The sequence below is a fragment of the Acanthopagrus latus genome, chromosome 11, assembly GCF_904848185.1.
Source record: "Acanthopagrus latus isolate v.2019 chromosome 11, fAcaLat1.1, whole genome shotgun sequence".
NCBI classification, from domain to species: domain Eukaryota; kingdom Metazoa; phylum Chordata; class Actinopteri; order Spariformes; family Sparidae; genus Acanthopagrus; species Acanthopagrus latus.
In genome coordinates this window covers 11,301,204-11,318,046 of record NC_051049.1, presented here as the reverse complement: position 1 = coordinate 11,318,046, position 16,843 = coordinate 11,301,204, and the positions used below count along the sequence as shown (strand labels likewise).

The window sequence follows — 16,843 nt, the reverse complement described above, 5'->3', positions numbered from 1 at the left end:
ATGCAGTGAGGCACAAATCCTTTAAATCCTGTAAAAATACAGTCATAAATTTGATGCCTGGAAGACGTAAAGTAAGAAGAACCCAACTTTTTGGGTATCAGGGTTGCACGCTGTAAAGATATTGTTAACAATAACTAATAACAATTAAGAATATATACATTACTACAGTAATGTATAGAAACCACTAGCTAATAGCAGCTTTTAGTGATATGCTAACCCCCCTTTTTTAAAATGACATCAACAGCTGGCCAGTTATTACATATTGCAAGTTTCAAATGTTTTCAACTGAAATGCTTACATCTTGCAACCTCTAAATCCTGTTTTTGTTGAATTAGTTGAAACAGATGCTTTGTCTGACTTGTGCCTACAGAGGGGCCAATTTTACGTTTTCACTGAAAATAATTATCAGGTTTCAATTTAGCCATAAATTAATAAATATTTGTGTGACTGCTTAATTAGATTCCATCAGTCTGCAGTCTGTCAGTGTGAGGGTGCAGTTCGTTTCCGGTCCGGCAGGGGGCGCTGGTTCACGCAGGAAGCCGTGACGCAACACGAGGAAGAAGTCTGTACACGGAAGTCAACCCGGATTCTGCATGTATGAGATTTGTTTCCTGCTGTAGACTTCTCTCGGTGTAAATGACCCTTTCCTCTGGCCGTGAGTTAAACCGTGATGGCTCTACATGACGGGACCGTCGCCGCGGAGACCCGGACCAGATAATGTGCAGCTCTGAGCGGACGGGCGATATCCGGTGCGGGTCAATGGACGCCAGGACTTGAAGTGCGGCTGTTTTGACAGCTGGGTTGAGTCTCCACTACCTGGTCTGTCTGCCTGACAGAGAGCAGCTGGGAGCAGACGAGCCCCGAGGTTTGAACACTAACGAGGGGGGTCGTTTTATATACAGACGAACAACTACGTGAGAGAAGTTGCTGTTGAAGCGCCAGTGAAGAAACGGCAGAAAGGTGAGAGCCTGTCAGCGACCTCTCCTCTCACCTGTGTGTCTGTGTGTCTGTGTGTGTGTGTGTGTGTGTGTGTGTGTGTGTGTGTGTGTGTGTGTGTGAGTAAAAACCTGTTTAGCCACTTTAAGTCCTCCCCAGCAGCTCTGTCTTTGTCTGTGTTTACCTCCTAGCAACGCTTCTAACTGCCTCCACTGTGTATTTACATCGAACTCTCTCCCCCTCCTCTGTCTCCAGCCTCCCACCGACCCCTGGCCATGGCCTCGTCCCGGCTGAAGTACCTCTCTCTGGGCGTGCTGGTGTTCCAGACTACCTCCCTGGTGCTCACCATGCGGTACTCCCGCACCCTGCAGGCCGAGGGCCCGCGGTACCTGGCCTCCTCAGCCGTGGTGGTGGCTGAGGTGATGAAGATCCTCACCTGTGTGATGCTCGTCTTCAAGGAGCACAGTGAGTGCACCTGAACACACCGTAAACTGTCCAGAAAAATTAGGATTCATGGCCATCACACATTAATTCTGTGTTGTGATTGCTGTTGTTGAACCATCAGTCCAATACTGTAAAACATTAACGTCAATGTTAAACAGAGAAAAAGCAGCCAAACGTCACATTTGAGAAGCTTGAGCCAGCTTGTGTTTTTCCTCTAAAGCATGAGAAACGATCATTCAGCATTCGCAAATTTGTTTTTGATTGTGTCTTTTTACTTAACTGATGACTTGACTTGAGTATGACACTGTCTAGTCAAGTAATGTCATTCTGAATGTCCAACATCACAAATCACAAATATGCCCGAAGGGGCTTTAAATCTTTACAGCATTCAACCCTCTCCATCCTTAAACCATCAGTTTGTGGAAAATCTCCTCAAACAACCTATGATGTTCAGAGTAAAATTACAGTACGGACTCACAGGATGATAAAATATAAATGGATTGTAAAGTTATATAAAGATTCCTACGTCTTTTGTTTTTTTCACACCTGATCACTCATCAGCTCTTCTTCACTCTTGGCCACACCTTGTTTATCGTAAGTTCACCTGAGCACTCCCTATTCAAAGACCGCACACCCACACATTAACTATTTTTACCTTTACACTGATGCAACAGTCAGTGTGTGTTTTTCTGTGATCCAGTATATATTTCATTAATTATTTGTTATTTTAGATAGAAACCTTTTGTTTGAAGACAATAGTGCCGAAGTTTTTTTGCTCTTTCTGCATTCTGATCAATGCCCAGAAAGTAAACAAAAAGTAAAATATGTGCACAGCAACAGTATTGCATGAAATAAAAGTATAGCAATCAATCAGTCAATCAATCAATCAGACTTTATTTATAGAGCACTTTTCATACATCGCAATGTAGCACAAAGTGCTTTACAGAGTTACAACAGCAGCAATGAAAACAACACACACACACATTCACACTCACACATATCCAGCTACTTAAAATACAATAAGTAAAATAAGAGGGAGTAATACTTAATTAATAAATGGTAATAAATAAAACAGGGCACTAACAACAGGTATTGTGGAACTGAGGAAACGCTATCATTGATGTATTTCACTAATTAATTAATTAACTAAGTAATTGATAAGATAAATAAGTAAATTATAAATCAAGTAAAACAAGGTAAAACAAAATAATTGAATAAATAAATGAATAGTAAGTGAATAGATAAATAGAATAAAACCAGGCTGTCAGGTCCTCTGGGAGGCTGTTCCACAAATATGGACCATGGTACTGGAAGGCGAATGTATAAAAATATTGAGAGTTCTCGCAAATGTTCAAAGTTGTCAAAACATAAGCAGCAACTCAAGAATTTAAATAAAATACAGACCATAATTTGTACAACACTGATTTAAATCCAAAACACAAACAAACAAAGAATAAGTAAAATGATTCACATTTGGTACTGAACATGCTACAGACACATTTATGGTTTCAAAAAAAGTATTGCTAATCAATAATTAATATCTGCCTGACTAAAAATAGCCCTCATACAGTAGCTGGAGAAGCTCCCCTCACTGAGAAATCAGGTTTGTCGAGGTCATCTTGTCAAGCTGAAGCCAAAAAAGAAACGGAGAACATTATTTCAGGGGGAGCTCCTTTTTTAGGTCACAGCTGTGATAATGCCCGAAGCTAAAATCGGGTTTACTGTTTCACCTGGAACCTGTTATCTAACGAAGAGTTTGGCCTGCTGATTGTGGTCTGAAAAGATCTTTTTCTTCTCCTCAGGTTACAGCATGCGAGCTCTGAACAGCGTCCTGCGTCAGGAAATTGCCAACAAACCCATAGAAACGCTGAAGCTGGCGATCCCCTCGGGGATCTACACGCTGCAGAACAACCTGCTGTACGTCGCCTTGTCCAACCTGGATGCAGCCACCTACCAGGTACAGCAGAGGGCGGGTGGGGTTGGGAGGCCGTGTGAGGCAGTTGTGAAACTGCTTGACTCAGTGTGACTCACACTGGAGGCGACGCGTCTTTCGGAGACACTTCTCGATTAGCACATCCTCCTCGCTCGTTCATGGATTATTTACAGTTTTCCCATTTTGTCTCCATTAGGTTACGTACCAGCTGAAGATCCTGACCACGGCCCTGTTCTCCGTGTCGATGCTGGGTCGCAGGCTGGGCGTCTACCAGTGGCTCTCGCTGCTGATCCTGATGGCTGGAGTGGCTCTCGTGCAGGTCCAGTACAGCTTCATGTTTGCTGCTTGGAGAAAATGAAAACTCACACATTGTTCACCTCCTCCAGAAAACCGGCTGCAGAACATCCTCTCCGTGGTTCATACTAAAAATGAAAGAAAGGGATTGTGCCCAATTCTGTAGGCGTCTAATTGTCTGCTTTGTATTGTAAATGCTTAGTTTTGATTATTGTGTGATCTTTAATTTCCTCTCGTGGCCGGAAAAAGAAGAGACACCTCACTGGGAGTTCTCAGAAGGTTGAATAAATATAACAACATAATGAGGCCTGAAGTGGAGCGCTGGATAAATATCGGCTACCAGTGGTTACGAGGGTTGTGCTGATGAATGACGAAGTGTTGACTGTTTTGCTATCACCTCCTCCTTCTTGGCAAAACAAAGAGAATGCCTGTCAGTTGGTATTACACCGGATGTGATCTTTATATTGGCTGAGCGCTCAGACAGAAGCACAATGGAAGAGGAGGAGGAGGAGGAGGGGGAGGAGAGGAAACACCTTCGTAAAAAGATCAGATGGATAGAAATATTGACTCCATACTGTGAAACCTGCTTGTGTGCAGGAATGTGACATTAGTTCATCCATGAAACCATGTGAGGACACACCTATTGAAGCTATTCTGTTTGCAAACACCCACCAAAAAAAACCAAAAACATATAAATGTGCTAAAAAGCCAGCGTGAATCTGTCGAGAAATAATTGGCCTGTTCTGCATTGATGCAATTTCTCATTTTCACCGTTCGTCTTCGAGGTTCGCGCTGTTAGTTCTCGCTCAGCAGGGTTTGTTTTGGCGTAGGTATCGGAGGTGGAAGGCAAACAGCATCTTGTTCAAAGGGTTTGTTAACTTTTTTCAAATCTTCACCAAAGCATAAAAAACTGCAGAAGCTACAATATTTTTTTTTTTTTTCACTTTGCACAACCAGAGATCATCATCATCTATTTTTCCTGCTTACTGCAGCACAAAACGCAGAGACTCGAGCTCTGCAGCGTTCTTACAGCTTGGCAAAGTTGTGAAGATTCCTTTGTTTGAATTTCAGGCGCTCTGCACCGTCGATTCAGAGAGATGTAAGAGCGATTGTTGACCATCACAGAGAGCTGAGGCCTTAATATGTACATATTTGTTCTTCAATTAGATGTTAAATTTCATCCAGAAAGCATAAAACAAAAAGTTTTTTTTCACAGGAGCTGTTTTGTAGGACAGTTGGTGTCTACACATTCTGTTTTGCATCCCTTTATATTGACACACTGGTTGTGTATTCTGTATAATGCTATTTCCTATTTCAAGCTGATATCACTCTCACATCTGTACTTTTAAAGGTTTCATTTTCAACATACTTTTATTTTGGGTGTCTTCTGGAAAATGTTAACATGCTTCAAATGATTTTTCTCAATCTGCTCACTGCTGCGGCACCTCTATTAACCCTCCTTGTGTCCTAAACTTGTGTGCCGTGCGAGCATCTGACGTGACGCGATGTCGGACACTTGCTGTCGACACTGAATCCGTTGACTGTGCATACTGTTATATCTAGTAAACAAGCCAAGCACCTCTCAGCTGTGCTGAGGATCAGATTACAGTTGTTGTCCCTCAAGCGAAAAACGATAAGTGAGTTTTCTAAGATAGCCTGGCTTACTATGTTTGTACTGAAAACTTGTGTTTTAAACTGTGAGATTTAGATGTTTTGTCTTCTGGAAGTTGCATGTGTTACAGCCAGCAGCAAGTAGAGATGTTTGTGAAAGCACAACTGTATAGTTGTGCTTTCACAAAAGGGCTCATGGGTTGTGTGGATTTTTTTTTTTTGATACTTTCACAGTATTTATATTGCACCTGGACCTGCTGTACAATCAAAAGAGGGATGGAAATCTTAATTTTCTACAATATGAGACCTTTTAGATATTAGGCTACATCTGGCAGAGGGTTAGCCTAGTATAAAGAATGGAAACCGAGGAGAACAGCTAGACCGGTTCTGTCCACAGGTAGCTAAATTTTCCCATCACCACCTCTAAAGCTCACTAATCAACATGTTACATCTTACTTCTTTAATTTGTATTTTGTGCATTAGTAATTTGTCGCTTTGCAGATTTGCTGTTGATAAGACCTTCTCTTAACTTTCGGCCTTACATTTAATCGTGGTTCAAGTGTTTCTCTTGTGTTTGCAGTGGCCCTCTGAGTCCCCAGCGGCCTCGGAGAAGGAGGCCCTCTCTGCGGGCTCCCAGTTTGTCGGTGTAACAGCGGTTCTGGTGGCGTGCTGCTCCAGCGGGTTCGCCGGTGTCTACTTTGAGAAGATCTTAAAGGAGAGCAAGCAGAGCGTCTGGGTCCGCAACATCCAGCTAGGTCAGTTTTCAAGGATCAGCCGACTCATTCCAGGCAGTCTTGAACAATAACAGCTGTTCTTACATGCGAAATAGAATTCAATACACTGAAAAGAAATGTTGAAGTTTCATTTCGATCAATACTCCTCCATCCACAGAGGAATAATGTTGAGAGGAGTTGTTGAAAACAGATTTGAAAAAGGCTCTGCATCGTTGTTTCTGAGGCGAGCTTGTGTGTGTGTGTGTGTGTGTGTGTGTGTGTGTGTGTGTGTGTGTGTGTGTGTGTGTGTGTGTGTGTGTGTGTGTGTGTGTGTGTGTGTGTGTGTGTGTGTGTGTGTGTGTGTGTGTGTGTGTGTGTGTGTGTGTGTCTGTTTCCTTTCTTCCCTGCGCAGAGAGCCAGCTGGGCTTTTTTACCTCCGATATGTTTCTGTTAAGATGAATGTTCCTGTCTAGTTTATTTTTACCGCGGAGCGTGTGAGGCATGTGTTAAGTCTCTTGTGATTCCCGGTGTGAGCTTGGAGCCTTTTTTCACCTGCATTAAATGTTGGAACCTCGATCTGCAGCAGGAGCGGGGAGGGAAATGCAGCGTGATCATTTTCGTTGTTTTTGTTGTTAGTAGTTGTGAAAGTGAAAGAAAGAAAATATGAAATGAAGCAAATAAAGCGAGAATTTTGATGATGTAGTCTTTTCAGGCATTTGATGAGCGAAGAAATGTAAAGACGTCACCTTGAAAGATTGAATAGGCATTTTGCACAGCAATTACATACTGTAGATTGGAAATGAAATTGTGAATGACAGCGTTTTTAGGAAGGAAGGGGAGGAAAACGCTAAGGTCGACGTACATGCTGTGGCAAGATATTAAAGGAATGGTTCACTATTTTGGTTTCTTGCCAAGAGTTAGATGAGAAGATTGAGTCCGTAAACTAAATAGAAAGTTAAACCAAGCAGACGGTTAACGCCTTATATTACACTTATATCTTTCTATTCATTTTACATTGAATTTGCCTCTAAGGACAAGTCATTTTGGAGCCACCTGAATGTATCTCTTTCGCTGAAGTAACAGTTTTTATTGATATTTTGATCAAACTTAATTACTCTGTGTGTGCTTCAGGGATGTTCGGCCTGGTGTTTGGCCTCTTCGGGATGCTGGCCTACGACGGAGAGAGGGTGAAGGAGTCGGGGATGTTCCAGGGATACAACACGGTCACCTGGGCGGTCGTGGCGCTGCAGGTGACGCTCGCTCCGCTGCCAGGGATTTTATATGTGTTTCTGTCAAATATATTATGAAGCCTTTGGGGTAACAGACTCTGTATTTTGTGGATCAGACTCTCTGTCGGCCCGTACAGGTCATGCCTTCGTACATCTGTGTCCCTGTGTTTGTTTCTCCAGGCGCTGGGTGGTCTGGTCATAGCAGCGGTCATCAAGTATGCAGACAACATCCTCAAGGGCTTTGCTACATCGCTCTCCATCATCCTGTCAACCCTCATATCCTACTTCTGGCTGCAGGACTTCGACCCCACTGGGTAGAGAAATCTGTCACTACCTCTCCTTCCATCTAAATCTTTGTTTTTCTCCCTCATAATCACATTTTCTCAAGCTGACAGTGTTGTCTGCGTGTCATCCACAGCGTTTTCTTCCTGGGGGCCGTTTTGGTCATCGCGGCCACTTTCCTGTACGGCTACGAAGGGAAGCCGGCCCCCAACCCCAGCAGGGCATAGGACTCTCGCGGCTGACACTACAGCAGCAGCTCAACGGGAGGTCCTGTTGAAGCGTCAAGACGTGGAGGGGGGGGGAAAGGAGGACAGAGGGCTGGAGGAAAAGAAGGGGAAAGGTCTTTATCATATATTGTGATCACAAAAAAGAAGGAGACACGGCAGAGGAGAGGAAGAGAGGAGGTAAGCAGGTTGTGAACAGAGGAAGGGCGGAAAGAGGGTGAAAAGGAAAAGCAAGCACAACGCTGTGACGGGCCTCACACACCAGAAGTGCCTCAGCTGACGAGAGAAGCAGTGAGAAGAGAAACTGTTTATAACTACCGCTGTAGAGATAATCCTGGCTGCCGCACCTCCACATGTGGAGAGAGATTCTCGACAGGACCGACTGATTGTGTTGATTAAGTACCTGTTTGACTGCCAGTTACTGTTACTGCCACATCAATCACACCTATACACTAAAGGATTAAAGGATTAAAGGCGCAGACAGGCAGGGATCCTTCAAAATTTGTCGTACGTAGTCGGAGCTGCAGTATCGAGGCTCCTTCTTGTCCCACATAAAGCTCTGAAAGCACATTTTAGGCAATTTTTTCCTCCCTGAAACGAGGCCGTCGAGCAGTTGTTTACTCTAAAGCTGTGTACAATACCACAAGCCAGAACGGGCAAATAATCAAGGTTAGTTTGAGGCCCCAGTTGGGGTTACAGTCTGCTGCAGAGGCGGGTTTGTACACAGCTTAAGAGGCCTGGGCTGCACGGGAGGCACAACACAGGACAAAAACCCCCCCAACATTTCGATGCACTTACAGCCTTCAGACTATGGTAGACGAAGTGACCGTAACTCACATTGTCTCCTTAATTACGGCTCTCATGTTGGGTTCCATTCAGCTATTTTTGGAAACAGCCTCTGTTGCCAGGCAGCATATAGTCGCCGGGATGTCTTTGATAACATATACCGCGCATCTCAGAGGCAGAACTTGTTTCACCGTGCGAGTCCGGTCTGTCTGCGTCTGGTGGAGTTTAATGCTTGATAATGTTCGACAGTAACCTGGGTGTAGAAAATACCGTTCTGGGCTGTAACAAGAGTTAATCGTCAGGACGGTTTGATTATGTCGGGGGGGAGATGATTTTTGTACAACTTGAAATTTCCGTTAACCTTGGATGTAAATGATAGCATACCGTTTCAATTTGTGATCTGTAACTCTCAATGAATTGTCTGTTTAACTTATTCATTCATTAGGAAGTTTACATGACTTTTCAAAGCCACTGATTACCAACATCCATGACCTGTGCTCGTGTAACGATATCTTCTGTTGATTTTGTGGTGAAGCAATCAAAAATCACTGAACGCGGCCCAGCTAAGTCTGAACCGACTGAATTGTTGATACTAGGGATGCAAAATATCTGAATTTAAGACAGCATTTCCCAACTCATTTTGGCCGATGACCGATGCCGATAAAAGTACACATTTTTTCCACCTAATTGCAGAAAACATCAAGCCTCTCTGTGAATTCATATTCAGATGCAGACATACAGTTATTTTCTAGATGTTAAACTGTAAAACTACGTTGTCACAGTGTGTGTTTGTTCCAACTAATGCTGCTGTATAATTTTTAAAGGGGCACTTCAACTTGTTTTGAGCAATGTTCTTGAACTGTTGGACCTCCAACAGGCCAACTGGTCTTTTTAAACAAAAAAACACCAATAATAAAAACAAATACGCACCAGTTGTTCTCTAATGATTACACACAAAACTGTTAACATCTGACTCACAGGTACAGCTTGAGGATGAAAACTTCACAATACCAGATAATTTGGGCTACTCTGGGAATCAAGGGGTCTGTTTCTGTTTGCACCTTTTTTTAATGTGCCTATAAACATAGTGCTCCTTTAAAGCCTTCTTCGGTTGATACTGAAATAATCGTGCATCCCTATTATAAACTAATGACATCAGACATCTGTGAGGCATTATTTACACACAAAGTAAACCTTGGATTGTACGATTTATTTTCTCCTGGAACTACTATTTTTCTTTTTCTTGGGATAAAGCGGGTATAATTAATAACTTTATTATTTGAATTACCAATATGTGAATCTTTTATAAAAAGAAACATGTTTCCTTGAATTTTCTGAATGTGTTTATTGTGTTTTATTCACAGTGTGTTTCCTCCCAGATTTTTTTTCTTTCTGCACTAAGACACACAACACATTTATAACTTGGACTGTCTTTGTTAGACGAACTTAATGATTCCGAAAAATTATATTACTGCCATTTGAAAAACCATTTCATGCCACTGAGACGTGATAGTTCTTAGCATAATAGTGTAAGTACACCATTTCAAAGAGCAATAAATAATATTCAGACACTGGATTGTAAAAAAAATAAATAAATAAAATCAGTCCTCACAAAACAAACAAGACAACAATAAATGAAATGTGAAGAAAATACTTATAATGGTAGCGAAATCCCTGCTAGTTGTTATGGCATCATCTTGGCTACAGGTCATATATGTTCATTGATAAGTTGATAAAGTTATGTGTAAGTCGATGACGTCATTATCGTTACAGGCCTAGAACTGATGAAAAGGCATCTCAAGTCTTCTCCCCTGGTGTCTGATCCTATATAAGTCTTTGCAAATTTACAAGTCGACCTCGTCTAATTTAAAACTTGGCATGTGAACTGCGAGCTACATGAATAAATTCACACGTTGATATTTTTGGCATTTGTTTTTAATGAGTTTTAAAAACACTGCATGCAAAAGCCAGACAGTCTGAGAGGAAGGACTGCAACACGCCAGAGTTCCATGTCCTTCGTATTGTAACACTTTAAAACACCTTTTTTTTCTCTTTTTCTTCTTCTTTTTTTATTTTTATTTTTTATAACCCAGTCATGTTAAACAAACAACTGCATCAGACTCCAGTCAATCAGCAATTCACGAGTCACGCTCCTCACGAAGGAGGCCGTGTGGCGCTCCAGCCTGGAGTCCTCAGGCACATCTGTTACTGTAAAAGACACTTGAGGCCCTGATACACACAGACTGATCGCCGTGTGACCTCGTGGTCGAATATGAATGTAATTTTTTCACTTTTCGCTTTGTTTTCAATCGGGGCAACGTGTGGAAAAAGTTTCACCCTATAAAAGCCTCCATCGCAAAGATCACCTACTTTGATTCTCCGGGTTAAAGTGCTGCTCTAGATGTTTCCCTCGATTGTCGACGTGAGCTCTCAGATGTTTGTTCGCCTCGCTAACTTGCTCCTGTGTCGCGGCTACAACGAGCATGTGGTTGAAATATTTAATGTCCACGCCGTCTACAGTATACGATGAGGCAGGGCGCTCCTTCGGATGATCGCGGCTTTAGTGTCGTTCTAAGTGAGGTGTGTGTGTGTGTGTGTGTGTGTGTGTGTGTGTGTGTGTGTGTGTGTGTGTGTGTTTGCGCGAGAAGGCTCGTTCGGTTTGCACCAGGAGTAATGAGCAGCATGGGTGAGATAAGGTGGTTACATCCTCCGCCTCTCTTCATCTCTGTCTCCTCTCGGCCAGCTCAGCACTTCAGCCTGATCTATTTCACCGGCTCGCTGAGTGTGCACCGACAGAAACACGGCGTTGTTGTAGACCCCGCCTGGGAAAAACAGTAAGCAACGTTTTCAGATTCGACGCGACTGTGAGATGTTCTGTAAGCTGCACCCTGTTTTTTGTTTTTGTTTGTTTGTTTGTTTGTTTGTTTTTCACCTTCGTCAGTCGTGAATCTTCATAAAAACACACTTTATAAAAGATCGGAATGGCACAAGATAGCGTGTGTCTGTGTGAACCAAATGCTGCACCGATCTTTAAAAGTTCAGTTCACCTAATTACAAAAATGTGCTTTTTTTCCCACTTCTATCTGATTTGAGGCACGCAGATTGTTTCAGTTCAGGTTTTCAGATGTCTGTCCCTTTGATTTATCCATTCAGTGTGATGTGGGTGAAGGAAATGTCATTTCAGTGCTTCAGTGCTTTGAAAAAGTATTTGAAAATGTATTTCAGCGTGTCCCAGATGTTTCCTGGTAGGGTTGAACAATTATTTGAAATATTATTGTAATTTCAGTAAGGACCAAGTGCAATATCCAATATCATAGGAGCTGTAGTTTCCTTTTACAAAGTTAAAATATGTCACGATAATCAGCTTGGATTTTCATTTGGGTAATTCCTCGAACATGAGCTTTACATTTTCGCTTTTTAGTTAAACATCACAACGACTACTGGATGGGCGGTCATGTGATCTGGCTCAGATATCCATGGTGTTGAGAGGATGAATCATAGTAACTTTGGCTATTAGCCTCCTAATCTTCTAGTTCAAATTTTGGGTATTGACCAAATACCTGCAAAAAGTTATTCCCATCACACTCAGGTGTACGTAGTGAGCCTTTCAGAGCTGTTGTTGAGTTTCAAAGCTGTGATCACTGAAGATATTTCATTCACCTCAAACTTGGAGTCAGACATCTCAATCGTAGATACTGAATACTGCTAGAAGTGAGTGAGAAGCTCTATTTTTTGTAGTCAAGGTAAACTGTTTTTTTTTAAAGGGTAACTTCACAATTGTACACATTAAAGTGTGTCTACAGATCATGGGGAGTACTGCTGCAAACACGAACATGATACCTGTCCTGGCTCCAGAGGAAGCTGCATGTCATCTGAAATATTGCGACTAGTGATGTCACTTAGTGGCAAAGTTGCATTGTGGGTAATGTAGGCACCACTCCTTCAAAGAAGTTGGACTCATTGTGGAAAGTTTAAAGGATAAAAATTGATACTGCAGGTCACCTTTTGTCTTCGACGCATTCTGCTTCCTTCATTACCCACAATGCAACTGAGCCACTGAGTGACATCACTGTTGAAATGCTGCTTCCTCTGGAGCCACAAAAGGCTTCATACTACTTTTACATATATAGCAGTACTCCCCAAGACCTGTAAACACACTTGAATGTGTAAAATTGGTGTAGTTACCCTTTAAGTCTTCTTGCGTAAATATAGACATCTCTCACGATAATCTGTGTCCTTAAACAACATATACTGACTGAATAACTATGTATTGTCTCACTTGCAGAGGACAAACCAAAGACAGACTCCTTTCATAACTTGCAAAATAAAGTAACCTTGTGTCTCCGCCTCACATGTCTGATCAGATGGAACTTGGGAATCACAAAATCCTGTTTTCACTGCAGAAGGCTGTCATCAACACAGGCATCACTGGCTTTCAAAAGGCAGGGAGCGAGAAGCTCTGCAGCTTGGATGAACTGGCCATTTGTGTTTTTCAAAAAAAAAAAAAAAAATCCTGCCGCAGGGCTTCATTTAAAATTCTTCTCGCTGCACAAATCGCGACACCAAGTCCAAGCTGTGATTTCAACATTTTTCATGTGATATGTTCGGAAAAAAAAAAAAGAAAAAGCAGCTCTGAGTATGCGTGTATGTTGACAAATGTTTTCTGTTGTCACGAATGAGGACCCTGGTGTGTGTGTCAGTGTGTGTGTCAGTGTGTGTGTCAGCGTGTGTGTCAGTGTGAGCGTTTGTGTGTGAGGCAGTCTGGTGTGACAAAGCAGCAAGCCCGGACCCAACCCTGGGGCTCCATTATAGAAAACACATACACACATGGCTGCACACCCGCACTCACACCGTCTCCAAAAGCGCACCATCCCCTGACACCTCGGCTGATATTCTACTTATCTCTGTCCGTCATCAATAAACTTGTCCGACCTGTATGACACATAAACACTAACACCTTTTCCTCGGTGACACTCTTACACATCAGCACTTCACTGCACAGTACAGAGCAGGCCGGTACGACGTCGTCGTTAAGGCTGAAGAACCTTTTTTTTTTTTTTTTTAACAGGGTCTGTGTTTAGGCTTGATCGTTTTCTTTCTGGGCCTGAGTAAGCTACAGTACAGGTTTGAGTTACATCCCAGCATCAGAGTTAGCTTTTGCTCATTCATGCCGGTCTGGAGTGTGCAGGCCTGGACAGCTCAACAGCACCAGAAGGAGAGACCAACATACTTTCTGGATCGTCAAAGGCAGCGGTGGGGAATTAAGGCAGTTGTCCCCTCAAGATTTTACACACTAAAAGACTCTGATTTGTGCCAGTGACAGTTCAAGCCCCGGCCTGCTTATAGATCTTCATTTTTGTTGTTTCTTTATCGCGTCTGATTGTCTCCTTGGCCGTTTCGCCGCGCTCGGATGTGGTGTAACAAACGGCCAATCCGATGCCCTCAGCGCTCTACTTGGGCGGTATGACGACAAGCGGAGGTCCTCTCCTCGGCCTCCACATCAGAACCTGGGCGTCGTTGGCGTTGGGCCTTCCCATGGCGTTGGGAGGGATGGGCTCCATGCGGGTCAGCACCCGCGGCTGGTCCTGGTGCACCCGGCCCACCAGCCTGGCCCTGGAGCCCAGAGGCAGGGACGGGTCCACGGCGATGTCGACCCTCATCCTCCACTTGATGGTGTGGAGCAGGATCTTTTCCCTGGACGTGGTGTTGAGCGCCACCAGCCAGGTGGTGAAACTCTGGTCCCTTTTGATGTTAGTCAGCAGGGGCGTGTTGGATTCACTGACGGGCACAGCCCAGGTGACGCTGGGGTAGAAATTGTCGTTCATGCTAACGATGAAGCGGGATGGCTTGGAGGTGGGGCCCACAATGGTGACGGTCTCGGTGGTGTTTCCGTACCAGGGGTAGCTCACGCCATCTGAGTCGCTGATGGCCCTCACCAGACCCTCTCGAAGCTGGGGCAGCTCCCAGCTCGACCTGAGAGGAGACAGACAGCGTGAGACTGGAAACAATAGAGAATTCTTGGTAACTGTGTTCCCTTGAGCACACCATATCAACGAGTTCCCAGGGTGGATCACTGGGTAGCAGTTATGGGTGATCCTTCCACTGCTTGGAGGAACTAGTGTCAGTAAATATAAAATAAAAAATGTCCTCAACTATTAAAGCCCCCATCAGTCAGTTTGTAGCAACATAAACTGCAGGTACATTCTCACACATCAGTCAAGTGTTGGGTCTCATTGCTTGGATGAGCAATAATCTTTTTCTGAGTTTGTCAGCTGTTAATTGAAGGTAATTAGTCCTGACATCAAAAGAGATCCCTTTCACATAGACTAGTGCATTGATTAGTGGCTACACAGAAAACGATGCAGCTGTTTTTTAAGTTTTAACTCCAAATGTGGAGAAATGCTGCATTTTACTGTATGTGGCTGTCATTTTTGTCACATCAGGGAGATGAGAGAAGCCAAGTTGTAGTTTTTTTTCACCGGTTTTTGACCGTTTTACAAACATATGAGCCGACACTGAATTTGGAAGTTCAGCTTTTTTTTTTTTTTGTGTACCAGGACAACAACAGAAGCAACAAGACCGTCTCATGTGAAGGCTTCGACAATCGTATCCAGACATGGGCAAGTGACAGCCGGCTGTACGTGATATCTAGTGGTTCAGTGTGTCAGCGGATTAACATCATCTCTTTGTTGGGCCCCCGACAGTTTCTGTCATCTGGTGGCCCTCTTCCATCTATTTGTTGTGCTTACATGACCAAATCTAGTGACAAGCCACCCTAAGCCCCCCATATCCTCTCACCCCTACACCCACCCACTCCAGGATTAAACACCCCCTCACATATGCCCTCCAGATAACATACGTGTGTGTGTGTGTGTGTGTGTGTGTGTGTGTGTGTGTGTGTGTGTGTGTGTGTGTGGTTGGGGGAGGACATGTCTCAGAGTGTGAGAGCATCAACTGTTGTTTAGCTCCTTTTAATAGCAGCTTTTTTCTATTTGGGTGCCAAAGTCACAGGAACAGAATCTGTCGGTGGGCGTCTGAATGAAGCACAGTTAACCTGCTGCGTGCACAAATGCTCCTCTGCGTGGAACATGTTATTACACCGAGTGTGCGCGCATGCATCCAAAACCCTCACGCACCGACACGCACGCTTTTTATGAAAATAATAATAATAATAATAATAATAATAAAATAGTTTGCATCTGACAGCACGTCACAGGGGTGTGACGGGGACGCAGGTGACAGAGGTGTGAACTCACATGCCGACGTCTCCATAGGTGTTGTAGAATTCCATCTGGGTGCACGCCTGGATCCAGCCCACCACCCATGTCTCATTGCGCGGGATTGGGGGCATCACAATCCGCGCCGAGGCTTTGAAGTAGGGCGTCTTGTACCGGAGCACGATGGGCGAGTTCTCCTCGATGACAGTCGGGCAGTGGTCTATGGTGGCCGATAGGTCGTACACCACGATGTTCTCCCGCTTGATGCGCGACTTGTTACAGGCTATGCTCTGGATGCAGCCCATGGCTGTGCAGGTGAAGGTGATGGTCAGGAGCAGCCAGGAGAGCCCGACAGGCCTGGGGAGCAGCGCTGCTGACCGGGACTCGACCAGTACCAACACTATGAGGCCGTGCATCAGATGAAGCTGTAAGGCAAAGGTGGGTGCTACCACTCTGTAGGCCCCGATCACAATCACAATAAGGCTTGAGTGAGTGAGGTGGGTGGGAGGGAGGAGGGGGGTTCCCAGGGTCCAGGTTCAGTCCCTCTGTGTCAGCAGGCGGCCGCCCTGCTCATGTCCCGGCCTCTGACCCCTCTGGAGGCTCCAAGCCACAAGACAAATCGCCCGGCAGGGATTTAATAAAGTATCACATGAATTTCTGATATGACCGTATCCTCACTGTCCGCTTCCGTGCGCCCTCTCCTCAAGGATTCCTGCAGGAACCCTCGCCTGTAACCCTTGATCCTCTTCTTCCTTCCCCGAGCTGTCATGTCACAAGAGGCGTCCGGGGACCGGCGGACACCGGGGCGCCGGCAGGGGGACCAGGTGGTCGGGCGGCGAGGCTTGTTGACGCGGCACTGGACATGAGATGCTGCCGCTGCCTGTAACCCGAGCGGCGGCGTTACTGCCCGTCATGCCTGTCGACTCGACGGGAGGGAGACCCGGTGAAACCAACACGACCTCGGAGTCTGAGCATCTGTGATGGGAGAAAGATTCAAAAAAAAAAAAGAAAAAAAAGAAAAGAAAAACAGCTTCCTCTCGCAGAGTTAGACGACACAGGGAGGCGATTACCGATCAAAGCGATGGAGACAGTCAGCTGTAAATAAACCGACTGTCAACATCTGCAAAAACCCAGTGAAACGATCCCAACATGGCTAAAAAACAAAAACAAAAAC

General features: G+C 44.4%; 2 protein-coding genes across 2 annotated transcripts; one reads left to right on the top strand and one right to left on the bottom strand.

Annotated features, from left to right (window-relative positions):
• The first annotated feature begins 526 nt into the window (after nucleotides 1–526).
• slc35a3a (solute carrier family 35 member A3a) lies at nucleotides 527–9,581 on the top strand. Its single transcript, XM_037114302.1, has 8 exons — nucleotides 527–960; nucleotides 1,192–1,401; nucleotides 3,183–3,337; nucleotides 3,510–3,632; nucleotides 5,799–5,973; nucleotides 7,063–7,181; nucleotides 7,341–7,474; nucleotides 7,579–9,581. Exons 2-8 carry the CDS (start codon nucleotides 1,212–1,214, stop codon nucleotides 7,667–7,669), a joined length of 987 nt encoding a protein of 328 aa, XP_036970197.1. The 5' UTR covers nucleotides 527–960; nucleotides 1,192–1,211; the 3' UTR covers nucleotides 7,670–9,581.
• Nucleotides 9,493–16,381, bottom strand: fam78bb (family with sequence similarity 78 member Bb). Its single transcript, XM_037114304.1, has 2 exons — nucleotides 15,709–16,381; nucleotides 9,493–14,425 (listed from the first exon to the last, which is right to left on the bottom strand). Exons 1-2 carry the CDS (start codon nucleotides 16,083–16,085, stop codon nucleotides 13,903–13,905), a joined length of 900 nt encoding a protein of 299 aa, XP_036970199.1. The 5' UTR covers nucleotides 16,086–16,381; the 3' UTR covers nucleotides 9,493–13,902.
• Between the last annotated feature and the right edge of the window lie 462 nt (nucleotides 16,382–16,843).

Bases quoted from the DNA above. Each gene is read 5' to 3' on its own strand.
- slc35a3a (XM_037114302.1), top strand. From the start codon at position 1,212: ATGGCCTCGTCCCGGCTGAAGTACCTCTCTCTGGGCGTGCTGGTGTTC. The intron at 5,974-7,062 runs GTCAGTTTTCAA...TGTGTGCTTCAG, and splicing joins GGTCCGCAACATCCAGCTAG to GGATGTTCGGCCTGGTGTTT. The intron at 7,182-7,340 runs GTGACGCTCGCT...TTGTTTCTCCAG, and splicing joins GGGCGGTCGTGGCGCTGCAG to GCGCTGGGTGGTCTGGTCAT.
- fam78bb (XM_037114304.1), bottom strand. From the start codon at position 16,085: ATGCACGGCCTCATAGTGTTGGTACTGGTCGAGTCCCGGTCAGCAGCG. The intron at 14,426-15,708 runs GTGAGTTCACAC...GTCTCCTCTCAG, and splicing joins ACCTATGGAGACGTCGGCAT to GTCGAGCTGGGAGCTGCCCC.